At 30.5% G+C, this 26,606-nt stretch overlaps 2 protein-coding genes across 6 annotated transcripts in view; one reads left to right on the forward strand and one right to left on the reverse strand.

Annotated features, from left to right (window-relative positions):
- Positions 1–970: 970 nt before the first annotated feature.
- LOC107451480 (isatin hydrolase) lies at positions 971–10,168 on the reverse strand. Its single transcript, XM_016067596.3, has 3 exons — positions 9,892–10,168; positions 7,364–7,570; positions 971–2,436 (listed from the first exon to the last, which is right to left on the reverse strand). Exons 2-3 carry the CDS (start codon positions 7,549–7,551, stop codon positions 1,776–1,778), a joined length of 849 nt encoding a protein of 282 aa, XP_015923082.1. The 5' UTR covers positions 7,552–7,570; positions 9,892–10,168; the 3' UTR covers positions 971–1,775.
- Positions 10,169–17,731: 7,563 nt separating this feature from the next.
- LOC107451476 (uncharacterized) overlaps positions 17,732–26,606 on the forward strand; it is a 44,894-nt gene continuing 36,019 nt past the window's right edge. For 2 of the 5 annotated variants that reach the window (XM_016067587.3, XM_071177206.1), the window contains exons 1-5: positions 17,732–17,868; positions 21,141–21,209; positions 23,290–23,349; positions 25,110–25,347; positions 26,048–26,154. In XM_016067587.3, the coding sequence (XP_015923073.1) occupies positions 21,159–21,209; positions 23,290–23,349; positions 25,110–25,347; positions 26,048–26,154 (456 nt within the window). In that variant the 5' untranslated portion in view covers positions 17,732–17,868; positions 21,141–21,158. Of the gene's footprint in view, positions 18,048–21,140; positions 21,214–23,289; positions 23,350–25,109; positions 25,348–26,047; positions 26,155–26,606 lie in introns of all 5 variants that reach the window. The other 3 variants (XM_016067588.3, XM_016067590.3, XM_016067591.3) reach the window with 3 other exon arrangements.

Below are 26,606 nucleotides of genomic sequence, written 5' to 3' on the forward strand. Positions count from 1 at the left end.
TTTCTTAGGAGCTATTCAAAATATTTCGATCAAATTTTGTAGTTCGCCATATAAAATTACACACTTTAAAATGACGTAAGAAATTTTATGCCTTACAATTAAAATTTTTGCTCGACTATTTATTTTATAAAATAATAAATACTAATTATCTTTTGATAAACAGATTTTATAATTGTGTGCAAAAATTTTTTCAATTCGCTTAAAAAGCTCTAGAAAAAGGGCAAAATACACAAAAAGAAAATTAACATTAAGAGGTCTAAACTTTGGACTCTCTCCTGACCAAACTATGGGGATCATATTTACCACATTGCGGCTACCCCCATATCTTAGGGGTCAAAAATCCAAATCCGTCGAAAAAAAAGGCATGTATATTCAGAGAAAGTACGTTTTTGTGCCTGATTTCGTAACTTAAAATATCATCTGCACTGAATAATCAGCAAATTTGAGGTCATCCCCTCGAACCTTTAAGATCGTGTGAAATAAGGCAATTTTCAGAATAATATAAAACATTCTTAATAGCTCAATGCCTATTTAAAAAACAATTATAAAAAAATGCACATTGGGTGCATTTTTGACGAAAAAAGTGGAGATTGGCACTATATTTTTTAATCGTTTTTGTTCAATTTAGCCACCCTGTAGCCATTGACAAAGGCTACTTTTGTCCTATATGGCATCCACGTTAATTTTTCAAAAGCTTACCATACTTAAAGAATCAAAGATGAAAATTTATTAAAGAACATGCTATAAATTCCCAATGAAACTGGTTTTTCTTCAAATAGAGCTGTAAATTAGTGAATATTACTCGTGTTATTTTATAGATTATTTTAATAACAGAAACGTCTTTAATTTATATCGTTTGTATTGCTTATCCGTTTGAAAAATTATTTTCACAACTCTTTTGAACAAACTAATGAACATTTTTGAAAATCAGGATCGTAGCGCAAATGGTAAACAGAAGAACAAACAGACACACGATTAATTCCTTTTATTATTAATATATAGTTAATATGAGTGGTTGCATTTTTTTTATGAAAATTAAGTTTCATCATGATTTTTCTCAACGTTAATAATGAGATTGTCTCAGTAAATGCTTGAAATTTTTTTTTTTAAAGGGGAACATTGAATACTTGATGAAACCAAATGAAATGAACAAAATTCTTTCTGCTTCAATGAGAGATGTGAATATTGAAATTCCAAAATGATCCGTTATTAACAAATTAAGCCCTTTCGCGAAGTTCTTAGAAATGTTTATATTGTTGTAATGCTTCAATTTTCTCAGCATACAGCAATATCATTGTTAATTCTCATCCAACACATGGATGGCTCTGTAAGCGTGGAATGAATTTAACTGCCTGTAAGACAGAGTGCTGAAACAGCAGTGTATGTGTATGTGTAACAGACTCATGAGAGAGTATAGAATACTGGTATAAAATAAATAATTATTAAGTGAATACAGTCCAATTATTGCGAGCTATAAATCTGACTAAATTGATCAATCATTATCATTAAAAGCTTATCATATGAATCCAGTTGAATCAAAACTTCCTTATATTTGTTGCCTATGAATGAAATAAAGTATAAAAAAAATGAAATAATCATATAAAGTACCGAAGAAAAAAAACAGAACGAAAAAAAACGTATAACAGATTACATTGAAAGTTTTTGTTACGAAAGTTTCATGTAATACAAATATTCAAGCATGCATAAACATGTAGTACTTGTTAGAGTTTTTTTTAGCTCTATTTATTAAGGAGATGTTATAATCTTTGTTTTATTTAGTAGTAAAAGGTCATTGGTCTCAAAAAGCTTTGAGGATTGAATTTTCCACTTTGAGCTGCAAACATAGGTTTCGGAAAAGTGGCAATGATTCTAACTGGTGCTCCACTCGCATTTCCTATTTTCATTGGCATTACATATAAAGTAGCTCCATAAATAGGTATTTTTTCCACGTTTGCCACATTCTCCAATCCAAAAATATTAGCCGCGTGTAGAATTCTATGTGCCATGAAATCTTGAGATCTTCCATTATCAGTTGACAACGTTTCTGTCCCCACACCGTAGACACTTCTATTTTCGACTAACCACGCCGAAGCTTCTGCAGACATTCCCGGAAAATGCAACTGAGTCGTATCGTTTCCAGGAGTTCCGGTGAAGGACTCCCTGTTTCCCCATCTGCGTCCCCATCCGGATCTCAGCATGATGATTGTGCCATCAAGACTTCTGCCAGAAAAGATCTCCCATTGAATTAAGTCATGCACTTGCACAAGATAGTCTCTGTCCTGCTCAGCTTGTTTGGTAATGTCTATGACGGCTGCTGGAGCAACTAAATGGTTGAGAGGAATTTTATCAATGCACCAACTGCCTTTGGCGAAATGGCAAGGAGCATCCATATGGGTTCCGACGTGTACGCCAGAGAATAAACTTTCCATTTGCAACCTGAAAGAAAATTTTTCATTGATTTATTGCCTATTTTAAACTGTGGATACAATAAACAAACAATAATTTACTTAAGGTGTATAGTACGGCTTTCAGGAGAACTCCTCCAGACATCAGTTAGCGTCGTATCGGGTACCATGGTTACGAGGAAAAGTCACTTCTAATAGGTTTGTATAACTTGTAGCAAACCCCGGGCAAACATCTACATGTGTTTTTTCCCCTCTAGATTAAAACTAATTTGGCGCCTTGGCGATTGTAGTTGGCGTGGCAGATCATGATACGGAAATATCCCCAATAAAAACGTGAAAGTATGACATTGACCTCACTTCATTGGACATTAATAATGTCCGGCTAATGTGATAAATTTTATTAAATTATGCACTTTAACCTGCTTATTTATTTGGTTATTATTAATGTTGACCAGTTAGTAATAATAGTAACCGACTACCGGTGCATCCATCCGCTTCTGTCATGCTTACGACGCGATGTGTGAAAAAGCTTAATATTCTAGGAAGTTTTATTACTGTGATATTCGTTCAAATTTACGTAAAATTTTACAATACCTACGAGTTTTTTGTGATTTATAAATTCGAACAGGTTTAAAACCTGAAACAAATTTAAGAAAATTAACATCACATTATAAATAAAGTGTAAGGTTTGCTACGTTTTGAGTGTTATCCCTTATTTGGCTATAATCATGTAAAATATAGCAGGTTGTTGTCCTTTGTGTAGCATTAGAACATGCTTGTGAGGACTTCCGAATTCATTTGTTGTTCGTTTCGTGGAAAGTTAAATTGAAAGAGCTAGTGATATTGTGAGCACCTTCAAGTGTAATAATGGTGAATGGTGCACTTTTTCACGCTTAGACGTAAAAATCATTCCGAAGTAGCAACCTGTTAGTCTTACGACGAATTTCAATCCCTAGCGACATCTGTGCCTATCCTTACACGGTCAATCATACTTATATGAGCCGCGATGGCTCAAGGGATAGAGTGTTCGCCTTCCAATGAGGTGAACCGGGGTTGGATCCCGGCGATGGCTGGTCGATACGAATTCTGCATCCGGCTTGCACCGACCACAGCGCTCACGTAAAATTTCCCCAGAGGTAGACGGACCATGGGTTAGAGTCCCCTTTTCATCAGGCTAACCGTGGAAGGTTCTCGTTTTCTTCCTCTCCATGTAACGTAAATGCGGGTTAGTTCCAACAAAAAGTCCTCCCCACGAAGGCAAATTTCTCCCACTACTTGATTCAGGAGTTCCCTTGTCTTCTGGATTGGATTCAGAATTACAAGGCTACGGAGATGAACCTCAGTAGCCGTAAACCCAATAATTGGGTCTGCTGTTGAACGACAGTTATAAAATTATAAAACCATCCTTATATATAGGGTCCGGGATAGCCTGTTTGGTAGGTTACTGGGACCATGTCCAACGGTTCGTGGATTCGATCGCAGGCCGGCTGTTGACTCCCCATGTAGTAAATAGTGACTGATGCACGTTAAAATCAATCGAGTCGCAAAGTCCACCATTTCCTAATAACAAATCAATACATCTGGGGGGTACTGATCCGAGAGTTTCCTTGTCTTCTGGATTGGTTCAAAATTACAGGGCTACGGAGTTGAACATTAGAAGTTGTGAACCTAAAATTGGCTCGGCTGTTCAACGACGGATATTAAAAAAAAATTTAAAAAAACCTTCCTTATATAGATATGCAAATATTTGAAATTTTTTCTAACCCTCTCTCTGTTTTGAGGGTAAATTCAAACATGTATGTATAAAAATTACATGTTTGTTCAGAAAAAGTACATTTCTGTCTCTGATTTCGGTTAGTCAATAGTAGTAGTTAGAAGTTAATTAATAGTAGAATTAATAGTAAGAAGTTAATAATTAATATTAATTAGCATATTTGAGGTCACCCCCTGGAGCCCATTTAATACGTGAAAATCCGACCATTGGAACAAAAGTTGTTCAGGGTGATATCTTTGTATTTGTACATTTTATTATTAGGGTGTTTTTAATTCTTAAACTCAGTTTAATTTTAGGAAATAAGTTCGTCGCTTTTACCTTTAGATATATTTTATGTTATTTGTAAGATTGGAAAATTCGTATAACTGCTTTCCATTACACTTGCCAATCTCTTTTCAAATTTTTCTCGGCCTCATCAGTCCTCTTTAGACATTTAATTATCGACAGAAAATTGAACTTTATAATTAAGCATGATGTGATTATGCTTAATTTCAAAACATTATATGGCTCATAATTAAATTGGCTAGTTTAATACAGGGCTAAAGAATGAATATAAGGGTTAGGTCTTTCGTTTGAAGAGACTCGTGCTGCTCCGAGCTTCTGTTTTCAGTCAGTGACGTCACGGCGGCGCAGCATCAATTGCTAGTTTTAAAAATAAATTGTTTCACATTTAATTAGCATTCTTTTTTTAAACTTATTTCAATGCATTCATAGTTTTCCATCATTTTTTTATTTTTATTTTGAGGTAATTTTATTCTCATCTATCTGATTGAAAAAAACTAACAGTCAAATATCACCGGCAAGAATTATTATAAAACACAAAATGAGAAAACTCAATTTTACATGTTTTACTTATGAAAATATAAAGGTGACATCAAATGAATTATTAAATACACTAAAAGAATTTCTGTGAATAAAAAAAGCATTATGCTTTATGTTTTTCGCTTAAACGTTTATTATTTCGTTTATTAGCCATTGAAACCAATACCGTCTCGTAACAGAAAATAAGAAGAAAAAAATTAACAAGGTCGAAGAAAATAAAATACTGAACCTCAAAAATAAGAGTTATTTCGTCAGTTAAGTTAGTAAATTTCTTCCAATTTCATAATGAATGTATTTTTTAATGTCATTATTCAAAATATTTTTGTTTTAATTATAACGAATTAATTTTAAATATTTATGTCTAATATTTCTGTTATTATATACTCACTGATTATTTTTGTTTTAGTAATTAGCATTTAATGTTTTTGTTTCTTAGTGATAATGTATAAATATCTGAAAATATATTAAAATTAGACATCCCAATTTATAAACTATTGTTAAACGAACAACAATAAAAGTGCCTCTATACACTTTCTTTTTATTTAACTGTCAAATTTGAAAACTAAAATTAGGAACTTGTAATAAAACGATGACGGCAACCATTGAGAAATGTTTCTACTTTAAAATTTTATTTTTTTAAACTATAAGAAAATGTATGAATATTATATTTTTAAACAGAGATAATTTTTTATCAGTGTTAAGTTTGACAGCTATTGTCTGAAAAGTGTCGAACATTCAACTCATTTCTTAACTCATTCGTTTAATATCCTTCAATTATGATTTTCGAGATCTGTGTGCGGCGTGACGTCATGAGGCGGGTAATCGTTACTTCAGCTTTGAGTAAGGAATGAACCACTCCAAACAAGTTTACGAGTTACTAAAAATATAAATCCTTATTTCTTATAATATATCACGCTGTGTCTACGAATATCAAAAATTTAGGTTAAAAAGAAATTAATGTACGATTTTATTGTGTGGTTTTACACTACTTTACTTATACATTAAAACTATCTATAAATATAACAGTTTTAACTTTATAAATGTTCCTCTATCCTTATGAATGATTGTAAGTATTAGATTTTTAAATCTCACCACTATCCTTGCTCCGTTGTTCCATTTTTCCTAGGAACTGAAATTTGCATGTTCGGAATCTTTTTTGACGCTGAGATGGAACATCCGATTAAACTCGGAGAGCAATATCAGCTTCGAATTATATATTTAAATTTATAATTACCTAGCAACCTATCACTTCATTTAATTAGTTGCTATTTTTAAATTATTTTCAGTGACATTTTCCCAAATTATGACTTACGAAATATTTTTTATTAATGATATTTGAGTTATAAAAGTTTATAATGAGCAACTACAGAAAAATTAAACGATTATTCGCTTGATTCAACTAAAACACACACGCTTGACACTGATTCAATTAAAACTAAGCGAAAAATTTTTTTAAGTTGTACAAAATAAAGTAATGATATTGCTGATCAAATTCTCGAAGATTATTAAACAGTACCCGCCAATTAAAGTAATTAAAGCTATGTATAACTTTAAAGTTAGTTAAGCATCATTATAAAATTATGAATAAATATCGCACTCTCTGTACATTATTTTAAGTTTCTAAAGTTTATATTTGTACCGCAAAATAAAAAATAACGTAAATTTTAACATCCAAAACAGGAGAGGTGGCCCTTAAGATATTTGTTTTAATATTGAGAGAAAAAGAAATGAATCATTGATTGATTAAAAAGCCTTTTTTTTTAAATTAGACAAAATTTAGAGGGAAAATTTAGATTGTAAACATATTACAAAATATAATTCTTATTTTGCATGCTACTTTATATATGAAGTGCAAATTGTACAGAAATTTCTTTTAAAAAGTTGATTAAAATTAAATATTTAATAAATGGGAAACAAGGACATCTCTTTTTGCCTTTAAATATATGTTGCTTAATTCTCCAAGTATTCTCTAGTGGTAGCAAATTCGTAAAACTGCTTCCATTTTACTAAATTTGTTTTTTTTTTTCTCATCTCTAACAGGCCTGATTAACCCTTAACTTATCGACTAAACTCCATGCTTAATTTCAAAGGCTCATCAGTAAAGTTGCTAGTTAATAATGCCCATTTTAAACTAGTTTATAAAAATTGCTATTATCCTATCCAATCTAAAATTCCTATTTTATTCTAATATATTTCGCAGTATACAGAAGACAAAACTTAAGGTTAGAAAATGTATAAATGTACGATTTTATTGACTTAAAACATATATACTAAAACTATATAAGAATATAACAGTGTTAACTTTGTAGCTTGTTTTTCTATCCTTTTGAGTTATTGTATGAAAGGGGATTTTTTATCTTACCAAAATCCTGCCTCCGTTGTTCCATTTGCCCTAACTAAGAGCTGAAATTTGTCTGCTGTCGGCCAGTGCAGAGTGTCGTTGTCAAATACATAAGTCATGTCAACCATTTCTAAGGGAATCGGTGCTGCGCCAGCAGGATTGAATAAGCAATGAACAGTGGTGAACAATAGAATCAGTAAGAAATCCATGGCAATATTTCTCTAGAATCTGTAAATACACACGAAATTGAATAAAAAAAATAACTTGGTTTTCTCTAATGACTACCATTAATATATATTTTTAGAATCCTGGTCAGGGAAGTCAAAACAGTATGCACATCAAAGATCCGTACTTACTTTTAACCAAAGACAAACTGTAACGAATCATTATGGGGAAAGGAGACAGACAACATTAAACCCTGCTTTATTTCTGAAGAGAAATAAAAAGGAGTAGAAAAAAGCGATTAGTTTAACCGGGCAATCAAACTGGTTTTGGTGGGGGGGGCGAGCTATTTTAAAGACAATCGAAAGTGAGATATTTTAGAGATCCATCTTTTTGAAAATTCGAAATTTCTTGCAAACTGTTCGTCTGATTTTGTTCGTATTTTGTATTTTGCCTTATAAAATTGCATTCTTTAGAATGATGCAAGAATTTGTATTCCTTCCAATTCAAAATGTTTCCAACTGTTATTAAATAAAATAATAGTAGATTTCTAGGATATCGGAGGAAGATTCAGAGTTTTATTGGCTGATGGTCTGGATAGGATTCAAATTTAGATGACCGATTATTGAATAATTTAAATTTCCCGATAGTTGTCAAATTCGTAATTAAATCCCTTTAACAATGAATCGAACATTCGATCGCTAAATTTTTTTGGAACCATAAAAAATCATCCTCTTACTGTGTAAAAATTGGCAAACGGCACATATACTGAGGGTATTGAATCCATATTGATAAATTCCTTTATTCCTAAAATTAAATCTCATTTAATTTTATTATCAGTAATAAAGAATTATGAATACAGATAAGCAACAGCACATTGATTCAGCTGTCCATAATTGTGCATGAATTTAATAATTTTTATATTTTGTAATTTGAAGGCAAAAAAAAATTTTTTTTTGGTCTAAAGCTGTTAAGCGAAAAATTTATAAATTTCAAGTGATGATTTTTACATTAATTAGTCATTATGAAGTATTTTAGAAAATTCTTATTACATGTGACTTAGTAAGAAATTATATATGCCTATATTGCCGTTCAATTGAAAATACAATGTAAGTGCTTCACGATAGATTACGAGAAAAGCGGCTTGACAATATTTTTTCCCCCTTGTTAATAGTATCCAACGTTAAGACTAATCTACTCTACCCTCGCCATTTTGGATTTTTTGTAAAATTTTTAATTTCTGTTTTCTGAACATTTTTTGCATTAACAAACTATTTATAATATAGTATTATTAGACAGCACTACACTTTTTTTTTTTTAAAAAAAAAGTAGAAAATAAAGGGATCATTTTAGTAGGAGAAATATTGCTTGATAATTTTTCGAACTTCTATAAAATTTTTCTCAAAATTTTAAAGCAAATAAAATTATTCGATTTGTGGTTTTAAATCGTTAATTTAAAATTGTATGTTTCTCTATGTTTAAATTTTTTAAAATAGAATTTTATTACAGTTTAAATTAATGAAAACCGATTGAATGACGCTAAAAAAAATTCTATTATTGCTAATTGCATAAAAAAGATATTTATCAAAAATCTAAAAACAAGCAATTCTAATAGAGACTCTAAAATACCGCGCACTAACATCTCAATTAGTGATTGGGTGACGGCCTCGTATTATTTTACACGTATCGAAAAATATTGTCAAATAGAGTAAATATTCATCACCAGTTTTTTTGTAAAATTAAAATTAATTGTCTTAAAAACATTTAAATTAAAGCACATAGATTACCACCCTTTCTCTTCTCCTAAGATAGTTGAGTTGAATTGAGATCCTTTCGCGCTGACTGTATGAAACACGTGCAGCATAAAACCGCATCAATCAGGGAAAAAAGATAAAACTGGTAACCAAAGAATTTCTTTAGCAGTTTATTTGTGAGTGGAGCTTTAATTTATTTAATTCACTATTACTTAGTTCAAGATAAAATTATTTAGTCACTAACACTGACTAGACATATGATTAAACTAACAATAATTAAAGTAAATCTGTCAAATTAGCAATACCTACATTTAAGTTACCGTTTTTTATTTATTTACGTTCTGATTTTGTACGAATGCTATTATGAATCACCCGTCCCCGAGGGGTTAAGGCAGAATTTCAGAAACCGAAAGAAAAAAAAATTAATATTTGACTTATTTTTTTAAAATTCTTCATTAATTAATTTGCATTGTAGTTTATCATATCAATGTGCCTAATGAAAATCTCAATTTTATAACTTTTTTTTCCGATTGCACGGCAATAGAAAAGCCAAAAATATTGCTTAGGAAAATAATATTATAATACAAATATTTCTACACAAAATAATTTATAATTCTGATTCTTCGTACTTACCAAAACAGAGACGAAGTTCACAAGTAGGCCTGTTATGAAAATAAGTGCAATCAATTGCACTGGAAATTGCAATGGAAATAAATGAAGCAGTCTAAAAGAACATTCTATCAGTCATGACCTTGAAGAATCGAAGCCAACTTGTCTTGCTGATCACAAAAACAAGTTGCATTCCCTTGAAATGATATCGCGAATTCAATCAATATTCCTACCTTTTTTTACTAATTGACAGTCTTACTATAATCTCAGGTGTGATTTTTATAAGGTCAAAAACCGCATTTCTTAAGATCCTGTAAATGAACGAAAGAAAGAAGAAAAGCATACAAATAAATATGATGATATTATTGCATTATTTATTTATGTATTTAATAATAATAATAAGCTTAATATTTATATAAAATTAAGTATAGTAATAATAAAGTATTCAACGTAATGATAATAATGATATATTTGGTCATTGACTACTGTACCTGAAATTCTGAGTTAATAAATTAATTGATTTATATAACGACTAGTACATTAATAAGCTGACACACTAATTAGCTAATTGACTGATAAGTTAATACGCCTCTTCACTGATTTTTCTGAATGTTCTTTTTTATTTCCTCGTCCTTCAGTTACTTCATTTACTATATCATTCATAATGTCGGTTGCCATGGTAACGCGAAATTCTAAAATTATACTTTCAGTGAGTTTGAAAATAGTACTAATTCAGAAAACACGCCACACAATATAACAAATTATTGTCCATAAAACTAATAAAAAAAAAAGAAAGAACGTCGTCATAGAAACAGAAATAATTTAAAAGATTTGTATTAATATATGTAACGTTTACAAAATTTTTCTTTCACCTGATCACCAGAAATTTAAAAAGAAATAAATAAGTGAATAAAAACCGATTTTATTTTATTTCTGGCGTTTATCGGTTTTTAGGCAACTAGTTTTCGTCTTCAATATTATTTATTCGTGTTAGTAAAACTGCGGTCAGGAAAAGTTTTATTTATTTTTTATTTCTAATCCAGAACCAGTAAAGCGAGAGTAAACGCAGTTTTATCCCCGAAAAAAAGATAAGAAAAGAAGAAAGAGGTACACAAATAAGAACTAATAACAAGCAAAGTACAAACAAATAAAACTGAACTATGAAAGAAGAGAAAGAGCCAAGGAGTTAAACTCAATAAATATTCCCTATTGTCGGTTTATGGAAAGAACTCCCCTCGCCATTCGTCTGGAGCAGTGTCAGTGACTATGGTTTTGAGGTTTAACTGTTTAGATCAATATTTAAGACAGGTTTCGACTCGGACAGGCAAGAAAAAGAAAAGAAAATCAGGTAAGAGAAAAGCTACCCTCTTTGAAATGCGTTATTTCTAGTTTCCATAACAGCAGATAGCCATAGACTTTGTGGCGAGGGGAGTTCTTTCTATGGACAAACTATAGATTCCCAATAGTAAATATATTCTTTTTTCAAAGCTGGGCAGAGGGGGAGATGATCCGAAGTCAACACCTGGTTGCTGCATCACAGGGACAAGCAGGGCTATTAACGATTTTACGTCCGTAAAGGCAGGGGCGGATCTACTTAAGGGCTTTTTGGGCTGCAGCCCAGGGCCCCGTGGATACAAAGGGCCCCAGTCCCCACTGGAAACAATAGGTGATATTTTGAATTAAAAAAATGTCTAATATTAAAAAAAAATATATTGTAAGATTGGCAACCCTGAGATCAATCAACACATGCATGTGCGCGTCTATCGAACGAAACGGGGAATCGCTTGTGTACCGACTTCTCGCAGCGCCGCTTAACGCCCGACGTAATTTTTTTTCTTCGTACTTCTGTTTTCGTCGTCAAAGTGACAAACTTGTTTAGTTTACTAATAACTGTCTTGACTACCAGAAACCCTCTGATCCCACTGAAAACTATATTGGTGTTCAGCAAGAGGACGGTAATACCGAGGCGGAAAGAAATTTAGAGAATTTTAAGTTTGAGTTTGAGAAATATGTTGACGTGAGCTTGTGGCCAGAATTGCTAAATAATGATTTTATTAATGACATACTCTCACATGAAATGACTGACTTTCAAAATAAAGATCCGAAAAATCTATATTCAGTTTCAATAAAGAAATACAAAGAACAAAACAGAACATTTTCAAATAGGTATTTCATTAGGAAAATGAAAAATGGTCAATCACTAGAAAGATCTTGGTTATTTTATTCAACCAGGGTTGGTGCTTTTTTTTTTGTTTGGCTTGCAAACTTTTTTCTAAAATTCCTTCTCAATACCCACCGGATTTTCTGATTGGAAATACATAGGAACTTGTTTAGAAAATCATGAAAATTCTAATGAACATAAGAAATCAATGTTAGTGTGGTTGACACGTGAAGGCAACAAGTTATTTTTGAAGGCAACAAGTAAATTGTATCATCAAAAGACTTCATGTACAACATAAGGCACCAATCAGATCAGAAACCAAAGGACTACGAAGAGAAAGCTAAAAAATTAAGTACTAGTGTGGGAATAGACTACAATGACATAAACAAGAGACGCATTACTCCAAAATTTTCAGATAAGTCTACAAATAAATTCTCAGTATACGGCGCAGAAAAATTTGAAAGCGACACGCTAAACGTTGCGTTGAATAAGCTGATTATGGATTTAAGTAAAAGGAGCCAAGTCAATGAGATGTATAGCAAGAAATTCAAATTTTTAATGGATTTGCAAGACAAAAATATGGAAAACATAGATCTGGAAAGTGTACGTAATATTGTTGAGTATTATCCATATGACGTAGACGAGCATTTAGTGAATGAGTGCATTCAGTTAAAAGCTTATTTACTTCAGTCTAAGCAGTGAAATTTTTATGCTAATTTATAAAAAGAAATTTGTTGATGTTTTCCCAAATTTCTACACTATCTTAGATATATTTTTAACTTTGCCAATCACTAGCTGTGAAACTGAGCGCTCTTTCTCCAGGATGTCATATATAGAAAACAAATATAGGACAACAATGTCGAACCATCGACTAAATCATTTATCAGTTCTTTCCATAAATTGTGATTTAACGAAGGACTTACAATGTGATGAACAAATGAAGGAGTTTGCAGCACCAAAATGCAGAAAGGTTGCTTTATAATTTATATAACATAACTACACATAACCTGTCAATTTCTTTTGCAATAATGTTGAACAGTTGCTGCTTGTATAGACAAATAAAAATAAATAAATAAAAAAATAAATAAAATTATTTTATTGTCCTATTTTTTTCTATATACTTACCTCCATCACTATAGAAAACAGTTTTTTGACAAAATGGCTATTAGGGCCCCAAAGTAGTTTCAGCCCAGGGCCCCACAAATTCACGATCCGCCCATGCGTAAAGGTGAGCATAGAGACAATCTGGCATTATCGTTATTCTAAAAGCAGCGAGAAATCAATTTCAATAATACTCCGGGAGATTAATGACGGTTTCAGTTTGGACTTTTTCCCTAATCTTTCCTTTAACTTGGATTGATGTGCTTCTCCAAATTGATCCTGAAGCAACAAATCCATAGCAAACTTCTTCCAAAGGGGTTTGTTGGTCGATAAACTCTTTTTTCACTGATTTGTCTGAGATCCCGCATATAAATTGCCAATCCCTTCCTAAGATCCCGCTCTGTATTGAACGTAAGATTTCAAATACAGATTTCGTAGCTCCTAGACGAAAATAGTGGGTTATTTTCTGATGCGATACCAACTCCCACATAACCATTGGCATTTAGTTTTGATTCATCTGTGTATGCATTCATCCTGCTCTCAGTAAAGAAAACGGGTGGAGAAAGAAGTTTTTTGAAAAATTTGCAGGCGACAAAATATTTTAACTAATTCCTATGTCTACCGTAAAATATTCGGAAATTATATGAAATATGTATACATATTTACCGTAACGAAATTATTTCCTAAAATTAAAATCTGTAAAATTTCCAACAGCCGCTTTAAACATTTGTCATAATTTCTCTTATCCCCCCCCAGACCTAGTCTTGAAATTCCAAACCCATCTCAAACTTAGAAATTCAGGCTCACGTTCTGGGAAGAATTCGTTTTCATGTAAGATTTGGAATGAAACTGCATAAAATTTGCATGGAGTTGAAAGAAAAACAATGAAAATCACTCACAGTTAGTCCAACAACAAAAGGCCTTTATCTCAACCACTTCACGCTTATCTCTATCGCGTCTACCACTTGGAACATTTTAGATCAGCATTGTGGTGTGTACAGTATGGATTCATCGGAATTCGAGTCTAGATCACTTTGTTTTTCTTATTCATTTATCCTAATCTACTTCCTAATTTCAAATATCTTTAATTATTTGATTTGGTTCCTTTCTTTCTTTATACACTTGTTATATCAAGAATCCCTTATTATAACTCAAAGTAACCTATAATAATATGTATTAAAAATTAAAAGCAAGTAATCCTAAGATTAACCACATCTTCGAATGCAATTGTTAATTGGTAATATATTCAACGTGATTTATACAATCAACTTGTAATTTTTTATTTCGTTTGTAACCCTTCCTTGTTATCATCAAGGATGATTTTGTGGTAATTATTGATATTTTCATATCTCAATGGTTAATGGAGAGATTTACTTATTTCTAATGTAATATTTGTTAAATTACAATGTATATTAATATTAGATAATATTTTTTTAATTTTATTACCGGCATTGAACAGACGACCCAAGAGTTTACGACTATCAAAGTTCAACTCCGTAGCCTTGAAATTTTGAATCCAATCATAAAGTCATGAGAATACCTGGATAACTATTAGTCTGGGACAAACTAGCCTTCGTGGAGGACTTTTTGATGGAAGTAGCCAGCATTTACGCGCTAATTCCATCAACAACAAAAAAAAAGAACACGAAGACCTATCTCGGTTAACCCAACGGCAAAGGCATTCTTACCCATAATCCATCTATCACTGAGGATATTTTATGACTTCAGATAGGACTGAAGATATTTTATGACTGCAACTTGGGCGGTCAAAGAAAAGCTAAGGAGTTAAATCGTGACTGCCCCAGTGTGAGCCAAAAAGAACTTCTTAAGCTTAACAGGAGTAGCTTGAGAAAAATCATTGCTCTTCTCACTGGGCACTGCACCCTTAGGAGACGCCTCTACATTATGGGTATTACACCCGATACTCTTTTTCGTGGTTGTCATCTTGAGGAGGAGACTTCACGACATATCCGTTGTAAGTATGCGCTCTATTCTACTCAAAGATTTGAGCATCAGGAACAACATTGTGTTAAGGCCTGAGAGCTACAGGACATTCTTCTCAGATGTTTGCTGATCTTTGTTTCAGCTATAAGGCTATTCCGCTAATCATAATCTAGGGTTTGGATACAATAGACCTCTGGTTGATGTGTCCTGCTCCTGAGAGCTGCCCAAGATCCAAGTGGAAGTCTGAATTTGGTGAAAAATTTTTTTAAAGTTATTTGATAGTCAAATTAAAATAATGTAGAGATCATTAAAATGAATATATAATTTATAAAAAAATGACAATATAAGTGAAATTGAATTGATTGGTTAAAAAATATTAGAATATTTTGTATATAATCAGCGTCTACAACTTCAAATTTTATTGTAATATACTGAAGTACTGAATATATTTCACAGATAATGTTTTTCTTTAAACTTATTTATAATAGTAAGAAATGTTTCCTTCCTTCCTCAATGGCACGACAGCCCCGGGTGGGCCCTGGCCTTCTCAATCAACTTCCTCCAGGCCTGCCTCTGCCTGGCAGTTGTCTTCCAGTTTGAGACTTTTAAGACTGAAAAGTCTCTTTCCACGCAATCGGCCCATCTCAGCTTTGGTCGACCTCTGGGCCTTGATCCGATGGGCTGAGCCGAAAAGATTATGTTTGTCGGACGCTCTCTGTTCATTCGAATGATGTGACCAGCCCATTTAATTAGTTTATTATTAAAAAATATCATTTGTGTGCAAATTAAGCGAATAATTTCCAACTACAATTATAGACTAACAAAGATACTTCAATTTTGTTTTATTGAAATGATTGACTTCAAATTGTAATGAAAAATTTTTTTTAATCATTAAATGTTTCTTAAGATACCACCTACAAAAAAGATAAACATAGAACTATTTCATTAAATTATGTAAAAAGTATTTAAAACTATTAATTTTTTATTGAATAAAAAGAAGTTTTTCTGCGGTTTGAAAAAGATATAATTCAGAAGTTTTGAAAAATTATTCTAACTAAATTTACAATTTTTGGGAGAAATTTAGATTTCTTACAACATTTAAAATTTAAAACATAAGAACAACAAAAAAAATTATATTTTATTTAAATTTCTTCATTTTAATATACCACGAGTACAAAAGAGATAACAGTGATTTCTGAGTTCTAGTGCTCAATGCATTATTTTTTAAAATTTTCGATTAAAGTTTTATTGATATTAAAAAAAGTTAATTTATTAATTAAAAGCAAAAAAATAATTAAGAGCGAATTAATAAATAAAAATTCATTATATGAATAAAATTTTCCCTTTTTAATTGTAAATGCATTCAAGTGTATTCAAATTCATCATTGGCTAGAAATAAAAAGTCCGCTTGATCATATTTACAGAAGATTCCGTATTCGATTCTTACGTATGTGATTTTAGACCAACCTGCATAACAAGTTTTTTTTAAAATTAAATTAATTAAGTTTAATTAGTTTCAAAAGTTGTTAAGTAAAAACAGAAATATAAACCATTGGATAATAGGCACTGATAGTAAAAAAATTAGTACATTTTTAATAGTTACCAAATATGCTAGTATAGGTTCAATGCCGTGGCTCAGGAGTTAGAGTGTTCGCCTTCCAATGAGGTGACTCGGAGTAGGAATCCAAGTGATGACTGGTCCATACGAATTTCGCACCCGGCTCGCTCCGACCACAGTGCTGAAGTTTAATATCCTCAGTGGTAGATGCATAATGGGTCCTCTTGCTATCAGGTTAACCATGGAAGGTTTTCTTAGCTTCTTTCGCCATATAACGCATATGTGGGTCAAAAAGTTCACCACAAAGGCAAATTTCTCCCAATACTTGATCCATATATTCCTTTGTCTTCTGGAATGGGTTCAAAATTACAAAGCTACCGAGTAGAGCTTTGGCAGTTGTCAATTCAAACATTAGGATAGCTGTTCAACGACGGTTATGAAATAAAATATAGGTTTACAGTTTCATAGTTGTATACTTAGTATCTATCAAAACTGCATCAATATTGTGAAGTTTTAGAATTGATACCGTGGGAAGAGGGTTTATATTTCGTAGTGATTTTCACAAATGATTATTATAATTATTTTTTTGTGTTTACTCCTTGTGAAGTGCATTTTCTTGACCCTTCTTCGAGATCACTCCCGTCAGTTTACCATATGAGTCCCATAGCATACGAAGTTAATGCACAATTCGAGATAGTAATTCTGGAATGCGCCATCTGGGGAGAAGACTGGTTCCATGTCTTGACCCTTCCCTCTCCTTCTCTTCTCATTTGTATAGGAATGTACTACGATATTTTCCCCTTTCTTAATATTTTTTGTATTTAACTGTCAAAAATATTTTTTTTTAAATTTCCACGACATTTTCGTTTTAGAGCTATATTTAATGTAGTTTTCAGTTCCAAATAGTTTCCAAACTTAAAAGCTTAATTTATTTAAAAATCAAAAGAGAAGCTCACGTATTTCCTTCTCCTATAACTCTCCACACTCTAATGGTAAAAGTACGCAAAGTGTTGCCATAGGTAGAGAGTTTTGCTCTACGTCACCTGTAGTCCATTTCGTCAGTTGAAGTAAAGTTAAAGTAGTTGTTTTCAGTATTTACTGTTATATGTGTGGCGGTTCTATGTTTTATTCGACTGATGTTCTAGTACGTAATTTGAAATTCGTCAATAAATAAATATTTTCAAATGAAGAATAGTCTAATAAATTTTACCAGCAGCTGTTAAACAATTAGATTGCCGTGAGTTGTACCAAAAATTATTCTTTACCCTTTTTTGCCATATTATTGTTTATTATTATTGTTCATTATTTAATATACTCCAATTTGTGTGAACTTGAATTGTGAAGATATGTCAATTTCGAAAATAAAATTTGCTCTTTGTTTATTTTCATTGCTATTAGACCTTTTAAAGAAAAAAGGTAATATCAGTTTCCTTTTTGCAAAATATTTTATCTTATATTATAAATATTCTTAAAAAATGTAAAAAAAAATTCTAAGGAGAAGAGTGCAGGGGTTTTTAATTTTGCTTTATTAACACACTCTATCTTTGAAATAGAGAATTAAGGTTGTGAAAATAAATATTTGTCTAAGTTACACAGTTTTTGTTCAATGAAAATCAAAATTAATTTCTTAAATTCTGAGGATTGAATTTTTTGAGTTAAAAGTGGAGAATCCCCTCTAAAACTAGTTTTATCATTAATTGGTTGCAATTACGTTAAAATTAAAGATGTTAGTAGAGAAATGATCAAGAAATTCTAAAATATTTGAAAGAAATCGGAAAAATTTGATATTTTGAAAGAAAATGAGAAATTTTATGTTATTTCATGGAATCTCAACCAGGAAAAAACTTGCTAAATTTCATTTAATTACTCCTTTTGAGGTCTTATTTTAATTAGTTTTGGTCTATATTTGTGGAGTATTTTTTTAATGTTTATTCTAAAAGTATTGTTGTGTATTTGATAGTAGGAGTAAGAAGAAAAAGCTTGATAAAAATAAGAGATTTAATTACACAATAAATCAATTTGTTCCTCCTCGGATTAACAGTAATTTCAAATATGTAAAAAACTTATTTCAGAATATTGTTTGCAATCTATGTATCTACTGTGTTAGTCAATTTTCTAGTTCAATATTGCTCATAAAATTTGGTGTTTTATTAAAAATAACTAAATATTTATTTGGAAAAGTCAAGAATATTGAAAACAAACGTTATGTAAAATGCTGAGAATTTAAAAGTTCTTATTACTAAATAAAAATTTCCCCAAAATTTTTAAGTAACAAAGAAATGGAAGTAGCTTTGTTCTTAGTAGCAATGTAAATATAAAAATAAAGTTTTTTGTTATTATTGATGAAATATTTTAAAATTTGAAATGCAGTTGTAGTTAACATTGTGTTTGATTTTAGAGAAGCATATATTTTAGCGTAAAGTTTCATTAAATTTATAGCTGTTGCATTTGTATCATACAACAGAATCATTATATGTTGTAAAGATGTTTATTTTTATTAAATCAATTTGTAACTTATTAAGAGCTATTTAAAGGGCAATTTGAATAAAATTTTATTGTATTAAATTACATCTCAAACTTAGACAGATTTTTTTAGATGATATTTGATTAAAAATGTTTAAAAGTAATCTGAAAAGTGTAACTTGAAATGCATAATTATCTTTAGTTTAATGATGAATTATTAAACTTATTACTGGCACTGATCAGTATAGTGCAGCAGGAAAACTCCTCCAATCACCTGTCTTGCATCATGTCGAGTGCTATGGTTACGAGGAAAGGTCTCTTTGAATAGGGATGTAGGGTGAATAGTTTTGTCTTAATCTTAGCGTAGGTCATTGTGAGTAAACCAATCGACACCTTCTTTCCTCCATTTTACCCCCATTAGAAATGTGCTCTCAGTGTTTTCATCACAGAAAAAAAATGGGTGAGAATTTTTCACTCTTTCTCAAAAACAGGGTGAAATTTCAAAAAGTTAAGTGAGATTTCTAAAAATTAAAAACAACAACAAAAGAAAAAAAAAACACACACACACACGCAAAGAGACTTGAAAAAAAATCTTTTCTTTAATTATAATACATTTATAACATCTTCTAATTTTTAAAGCATTGAATATTTTTGCTACACATCATATGAAAAATGTTCTACATCTACTTTTTCATCAGCTATTCTCATTAGGTTGCTCAAATGCGTATTTGTTTCGTTTTGATCGTTTCTGCCCGCATTTGTTTCATTTTCATTTGTCCGTTTCGGAGTAGAAGATATTGCCTTTACAAGGTATTTGTCCATCTTACATTAATGCGCGAAAAATTTTAAATTTGAACGTCTTACATGGAGAAACCTTACCTACAGTAAACACATGGTTGCAGAGAAATGCGTTCTGAAAGAGATTCCGTGATTCCGAGAGATGGTGTTCTGTTGTTCTTAAAGGTTCTGAACAATACTGGTAAATAAGGAAGCTAGATAATGGGACAGATGTTGAAAATATGTAATGAAAGATCCAGGAAGAAAAGTGAAACGGATTTTATTCTAAATGGCGCAATGAGAAATTTTTTTCAAAATGCGAGGAATTCGCGAATTTTGAAATTGGTTTATAGAACGCTAAAATTTCTTGCGGTAATAATCATTTTTTAATGCGAGAAAAGAAAGAAAAAAAAAATATGGAGATTCTCGCACTGTAGCGAAAACACTGGCTCTCGCTTGTTACTATAGCAGCAGACAGCCCCAGACTTTCAGATTGGAGGAGTTCTCCTCAAAGTCGCACTATACCTGTTTGTTTAAGCCACCTGCTTTTGTTTTGTTACTATCTCATTATTTATTTAGTAATGAAATATGTATTCTTCAATTATTAATTAAATGAATGTAAGTTTTGCCTCAGATGTTTGAAGGTTATATTTTTATTATATGCCATCTTCTCTGTGTTTTTTTTTTCTATGCTTCTCTGTTGCTAAAATTTATCCCAATTTTTTGGATTTTTTTTTTTGAAAAAAAGTTTGGCTGCTGTACCTACTGATACAAAAATATGCCACAAACATTTGATGCTCATTCATATTTAGTGCAATGATTAATAATATCAAATAAATGTTAGTAGTATTTAAGTAATAGCTTATATCAAATAATTGTTATGTTAATAAGACAGGGCTCTGGGGTTCCATGGCCATAGCTAGGTGATATGCTTCTTGTATTGTAAGAGAATATAGGCAGATCTCTAGTAAAAATTAAAAAAATTTTTTTTTTAGTTTCATTACCTGAAAATCTGTTTTTAAATTTTTTTTTCTAACATGACTTTGAATTAACATTTTATTCTATTGTTCTGACCAATTTATTTTCATTCAGATTATAAATGAAAAATAATTATAAAATGTCACAAAAGCATAAAGCTGTGATGCAATGTTTTTCCTTCCACTATCAATTTGATGGCTTCTAGAAATTTTGATTTTTTTAAAAAACTCTTAATATATATTATTATAAATTACTTTTTCTTAATTATAAATTACTTTTTCTTAATTTTAGAATTTTGATGAAAAGGATATGACAACAAATAATGAAAAGGATCCATTAAATCTAGACAATATTCTCATTGTGAGTATGTCAAATTTGTATATGTTAAAAATTAGTTAATACCTATGGATCATTTAAATTTAAACTCTTTTGTTTTATATTGAAGTAGGGTGTAAAATTTAAGTTCTAAAGATGCAAACCAAACTTTAAAAATTTCTCGCCACTATTTTTGCAAAAAAATAAACAATTTTTAAAATGTTTGCAGATATAGCATAAAAAGCATCTTAGTGTCCGAAACCATAAAAAAATGTAGAATTTGTAAAATTGAAGCAAATTTATTGCAAAGTAATAATATTAACTGTAAAGGGGTCTCAATGGCTGCAATATCAACCACATATCATTAAATAATAAAATAAGAAAATACAAATCGGAAATACCATCAGCTGATTGCAGCCCTGTACTCTATTGCAAGTAAAAAAAAACAAAACATTACTTTGGAGAGAGGCTGTTTGCGTCTAAGGTGTCGTGGGGTGCTAAGCTCCCAACTCGAATGTATATCTACATCGCCAACTCTTGAAGTGATGTTACACAGCCTTCTTTTTGCTTGCTTTCTATCATGGGAAATGAGGAAAATAAAACTTATTGAATAATCAATTAACAAGTGATAAGAATTAAAATGATGTCTAAAAATCATTACAAATGTATGCCTTTCTGCTCGCATATAAGGAAACTGATTAAAGAATAATAAGTATTGTTTTTTGCAGGGATTGTTCTACAGTAAAACAAAAGTAAAAATTCCCCATGTCTCATGTGATTTGTTAATAGCATTTCAGTTTAGGACGCGCTATTTTTTCAATCAAATCCAATATTATTGCAACGCCATATTGTTTGAAGAATGAATGTTCTCCTTATTTATCAAAATATGTCTCCAAGTTAAGAATTCCAGCAAGACTCCAAAATGATAACCTTTTTTTAAATAATTATATGATATATATCGTAAAGGATAAGATGAATTAAATTTCTGTCTAACTTGTTGAATTTTTAAAAGCTTTTATATTGTTTTTAAAGTATATTTGTATAATTTGATAACAGAATAACATAAAACTATATGCAGTCGCAGATGATTACTCAAATCCTATACTGCAATGGTCTTTTCTTAACTTGCAATGGAGTATAGAGCCCAACTCTCAGATTGTGATATTTTTGAGTCAAAATCAAAAATAATGTAATCTAAGTACCTTGCCTTAAATATTTGGTCGCCAACACCGAGCTAGCGAATGGAGAATTCAGGCCCTGTGTTTAGGCTTATTTTTTTACAAGTATAATAGATATTTTTCCATTGTTAAACCCACAGAATAATTTGCGTAAGAAAGAATGACTGAAATTTCCGTATTTTAATGCAATTCTCAAAACCAGTCGCCTGTTATATTTGAGAAGTGCCTGTTTTTACAATAAATTAGTTTTGTGAAAAATAATGCTAAAGGTAAATCCACTCATAATATCCTGGATCTAATTCAGTTTTTTCTGCCAGTGCTTCATTTTCGAAAAAAAAAAAACCCATTTCTTTTGAGGAATTGCAATCTTGAAATTATGTAAATTAAGAATGTCATTTGCTCAGTTTTTCAAAGGAGGAATTTTGGGAAACCTTCATTTTCAAAATAAAAAATTATCTGCGTGTCCACTTTTAAGCAACAATATTTTGTAGGGGTGCTGTTTTCATGCTAAAATAATTTGTGAAGTCTTCGCTTGTATAGTAATATTATTTGGGAATGGTTCATTTTTGTGATAAAATAATTTGTTTAGGGTCCATTAAAGCATCCAAAAAATGTCTTCCATAAAACTAGACATAAAAATGTGAATTTTTTTTTTAATATTTAATGCAATTCTAGTTTGTATTTGGCTATCATGCTGTTGAAAAAGAATAACAGAAGTTTTGAAAAAAAATTTTTTTAAAATCTTTTTCTAATTTTACTTGCAATTTGACTTTAATTCTCTGCAGATTAAACTTATTTTTTCCTGCACATGATGGTGGTTTATTGCATACAAAATCTTTATTCTGCCCCAAGGATTGACTTGGTTTAGAATGTCAATATATATTTATCAATATGTTTATAAATTAAGCTTTCTGTAATCATAATATAAATATATATAAATGTTTTAGGTGCGAAAAATCCCTGAAGTTAAAGAAATTACAGATCCTGAAGACTCTGACTCTTCTGAGGTAAATCATCTGATTATTTAAACTTTTTTTTTGTTTATAAAGTAAAGCAGTTATCCATTGGAGATGAGAGATACTTAGCCTAAGTCTGTAACATGGCCATGTAAGGCCATGTTGAGCTTATCTAAAACAAGCCTTTAGGCTAATAATAAAGTTTTCATACACTTTTTTGATAATTTCAAACTAAACAAATGTTCAAATACAGGGCTGCCATAGGAGACTAAAGAGGCGACTGAAACGACTATTTTGAAGCAATAGCAACTATGGCGACTATTTTAGTAGAAAAATGAGTAAAAACAACTAATTTGCAATGAGTTGCTTAAAATCGGCGGCTTTTTTAAGCCAATGAGCGACTAAAATGAAGAATAGCTTCATGAGTTTCCCCTTCCCCCACTTCTTTTTGCCGCTCTTTCGTTTTATCCTAACTTTATTATTTGTCACTGTTTGATGTCAAAAGCATGACAATTGGATTCGCACTATGTGAATGCGCTCCTCCTACTTCAGAAAGCTAATGTAATATCTCTGAGGATTACGTTTTTTCCCCTCTTTTAATAGCAAAATTAGAAAAATTGTCTTTAATTACTCTAAATGTGAATTTTTTTAGAGCTATTTAGAATAGAAAAAAAGGTATATGGTGATATTCGTTTTGTCGAGTTGTGATCGTAATTTTTTTGATAAGCATTAAAATTGGGAAATGTGTCAGTTATAAAAAATAAACAATATAAAAGGGAATTAAATTGCAATATTTCTTTCTTTCTTTCTTTTTTTTTTTAAATGTCTAAACTAAGCAGCTGCAAATTAGAACCAAGAAAGGAAATTCAAGTTTCAAATTCAACTGTTCTGTAACAGATAAAAATAAAACTCCCTGTTTTTATGCATGTTATTTGAATTTTATGCTTTTACAGCACAAATAATTAAAATTATGTTAGTGGAGGATATGATGTTAACAGCTATTTTATATATCTTGCAGACTTTTTTTCATATATGATGCAACTAAAGCAACTATTTTTCTTGTTTTCATCCAGTGGCAGCCCTGAAATATCTATTTGGCTCAGTTATAAGGTTTAAAAAATTAAAAGGGAGTGTCTATTAATCAGTCAATAAGAAATCTGAATAATATATATATTTTTTTTGCCTTTCTCATTGCAAGTTTTGGCTTTATGTCTTTATAGATTCTGACTTTTATCTCTCATTTTAAATCTTGCATACTTGCAGGGTCAGCTGCAAAAAAAAAAAAAAAAAAANAAAAAAAAAAAAAAAAAAAAAAAAAAAAAAAAAAAAAAAAAAACTTTTATCAATTTAAGGCATGCTAATAATTAACGACCATATTTGAAATTCTTAAGCCTTCAAAAAGTGAGCATTCTAGTGTTCATCCAGTATGTCTGCAAAAACTTATATTTTTTTAGTTGTGTGAAATTTTAGTTTATTTTTTATTTATTTATATGAGACATATTTTATATAAATGTATATTTTATATCTGTTGCTTAAATAAAATTTTTAAATTTACTTTTTTGAAAGCAAATACTTTAAAAGATCCATTTCTGAGAGTTATCAAACAATCTTATATTTGTTAAAAAAAATTTTTATCTTAATAAAAACCAATATATTGTTTTTTCTGTGTTTTTTTTTTTTTTTTTTTTTTTTTTTTTTTTTTTTTTTTTTTTTTTTTTAGAATAAGAATGCATTTATGAAAGTTGAGGATTAACTTTAAAGTATCAAATTGAAATTTTGTTCAAGATACTATACTAAAGCTTTCTTTTTAGACAAGTGAAAATTTTGAAAGAGATATAAAAAGAGAACTTCAAGCTCTACATGCGGATGAAAGGGGAAGACTTGCTCTTATTAATGAATTAGCTGAAATCAAAAAATCACGTGAGAAGCAATGTGAAGCTCAGAGAAGGCGTCAAAAAGTGCTTGAAATGGAAAAACAGCGCTCAAAGCATATTGCTGGTCTTCCACCCCCTCTTCCAGCTTCTATAAGATCTTTACTGAAAGAGAGAGGTGACTGTTATATTAATATAAGGTTTCATGATAAGACTTTACTTTCTGAAAATGTATTTTTATGTTTGTGTTTAATATACAATTAAACTCATTTATAATGAGAGCAGGTAGATAAAGGCAATTCTTTTGTTAAATCTTGTTCTGGATGCTTGATGAATCCGATTCACCCAAAAATAATAAAATATCAGCCATAATATACTGAAGCAAACTGAAAGTTCAGGAATAGGCACCTCGGCAAGCGTTGCATGTCTTTAATTTAAAACTTGCTTGCCCTTAACATGAAGCTAGTAATAATTACTTTACTATAAATTATTTTTTCCATTAAGAAGGAATTTTGCTTTGTTTGATCTTAAATTTTTTTTTTAACTGTTTCTTTGAAGTTAAGCAATTTTTAAAGAAATTTGAGATGAAAAACAATCTAGTGACTCCTGCTGTGTTTTTGTTATCAAGGTCACGTTCCTCTACAACCTCACAGACAGTCATGAAAACTTCTTTTTTATGCAATTCTGAACAAGTGCAAATATTTGTATTTATCTGATAATATATATATATTATCAGATAAATATATTGTATTATCTGATATAGTAATATTAGTAATTATCTCATACTAATATTTGCACTTGTTTAAACATAGTTTTTTATTGATAATTCCTTGTAACTTTAGCTTGAAACGAACTCATTTTGTCATATGTTTTCTTAGACAAGAAAAACTGTGAATGTAAGGAGATGAATGAGTGTCAGGAGTCTGAGCAACCCTTTGTTGGAGTGCAAGGGACTGCCTTTGGAACTAAAAGAGACTATAATTTGGTAAGACTTTATATTTTTATATTTAATTATGCCTGACAAGTTTCTTTCACTGTGAAAATAAACTAAGAGAGGAACTGCTGTAGTTGGAATAATTAATTATTTGGCATCATCACTTAAAAAATTTATTAAATTTATCTAAATTAAGATTTATATTACTAATCGTAATATTACTGCTAATTAATTATTAGAAAACTCGTTATGACATCTTACTAGAATCCTATTTAAATGAATTTATATTATTAATATTGAATCGTAAAATGTTAAATTTATGGTAAAATTTGTATTGAAAAGGTACCAAATTTTATGGCACATAAAATTTGGTTCTTTCTGTGTTCTTAGCTAATTCACATTTTTACATACAGTGGAGCATCATTTATACGACGCCGAAGGGACCACCAAAAAACGTCGTATAAACGATAACGTCGTATAATCGATTTTTACTTCTAAAACTG

This window comes from Parasteatoda tepidariorum, chromosome 1 (genome assembly GCF_043381705.1).
Source record: "Parasteatoda tepidariorum isolate YZ-2023 chromosome 1, CAS_Ptep_4.0, whole genome shotgun sequence".
Taxonomy (NCBI): domain Eukaryota; kingdom Metazoa; phylum Arthropoda; class Arachnida; order Araneae; family Theridiidae; genus Parasteatoda; species Parasteatoda tepidariorum.

Bases quoted from the DNA above. Each gene is read 5' to 3' on its own strand.
- LOC107451480 (XM_016067596.3), bottom strand. From the start codon at position 7,551: ATGGATTTCTTACTGATTCTATTGTTCACCACTGTTCATTGCTTATTC. The intron at 2,437-7,363 runs GTAAGATAAAAA...ATTTTCTTTCAG, and splicing joins ACAACGGAGGCAGGATTTTG to GTTGCAAATGGAAAGTTTAT.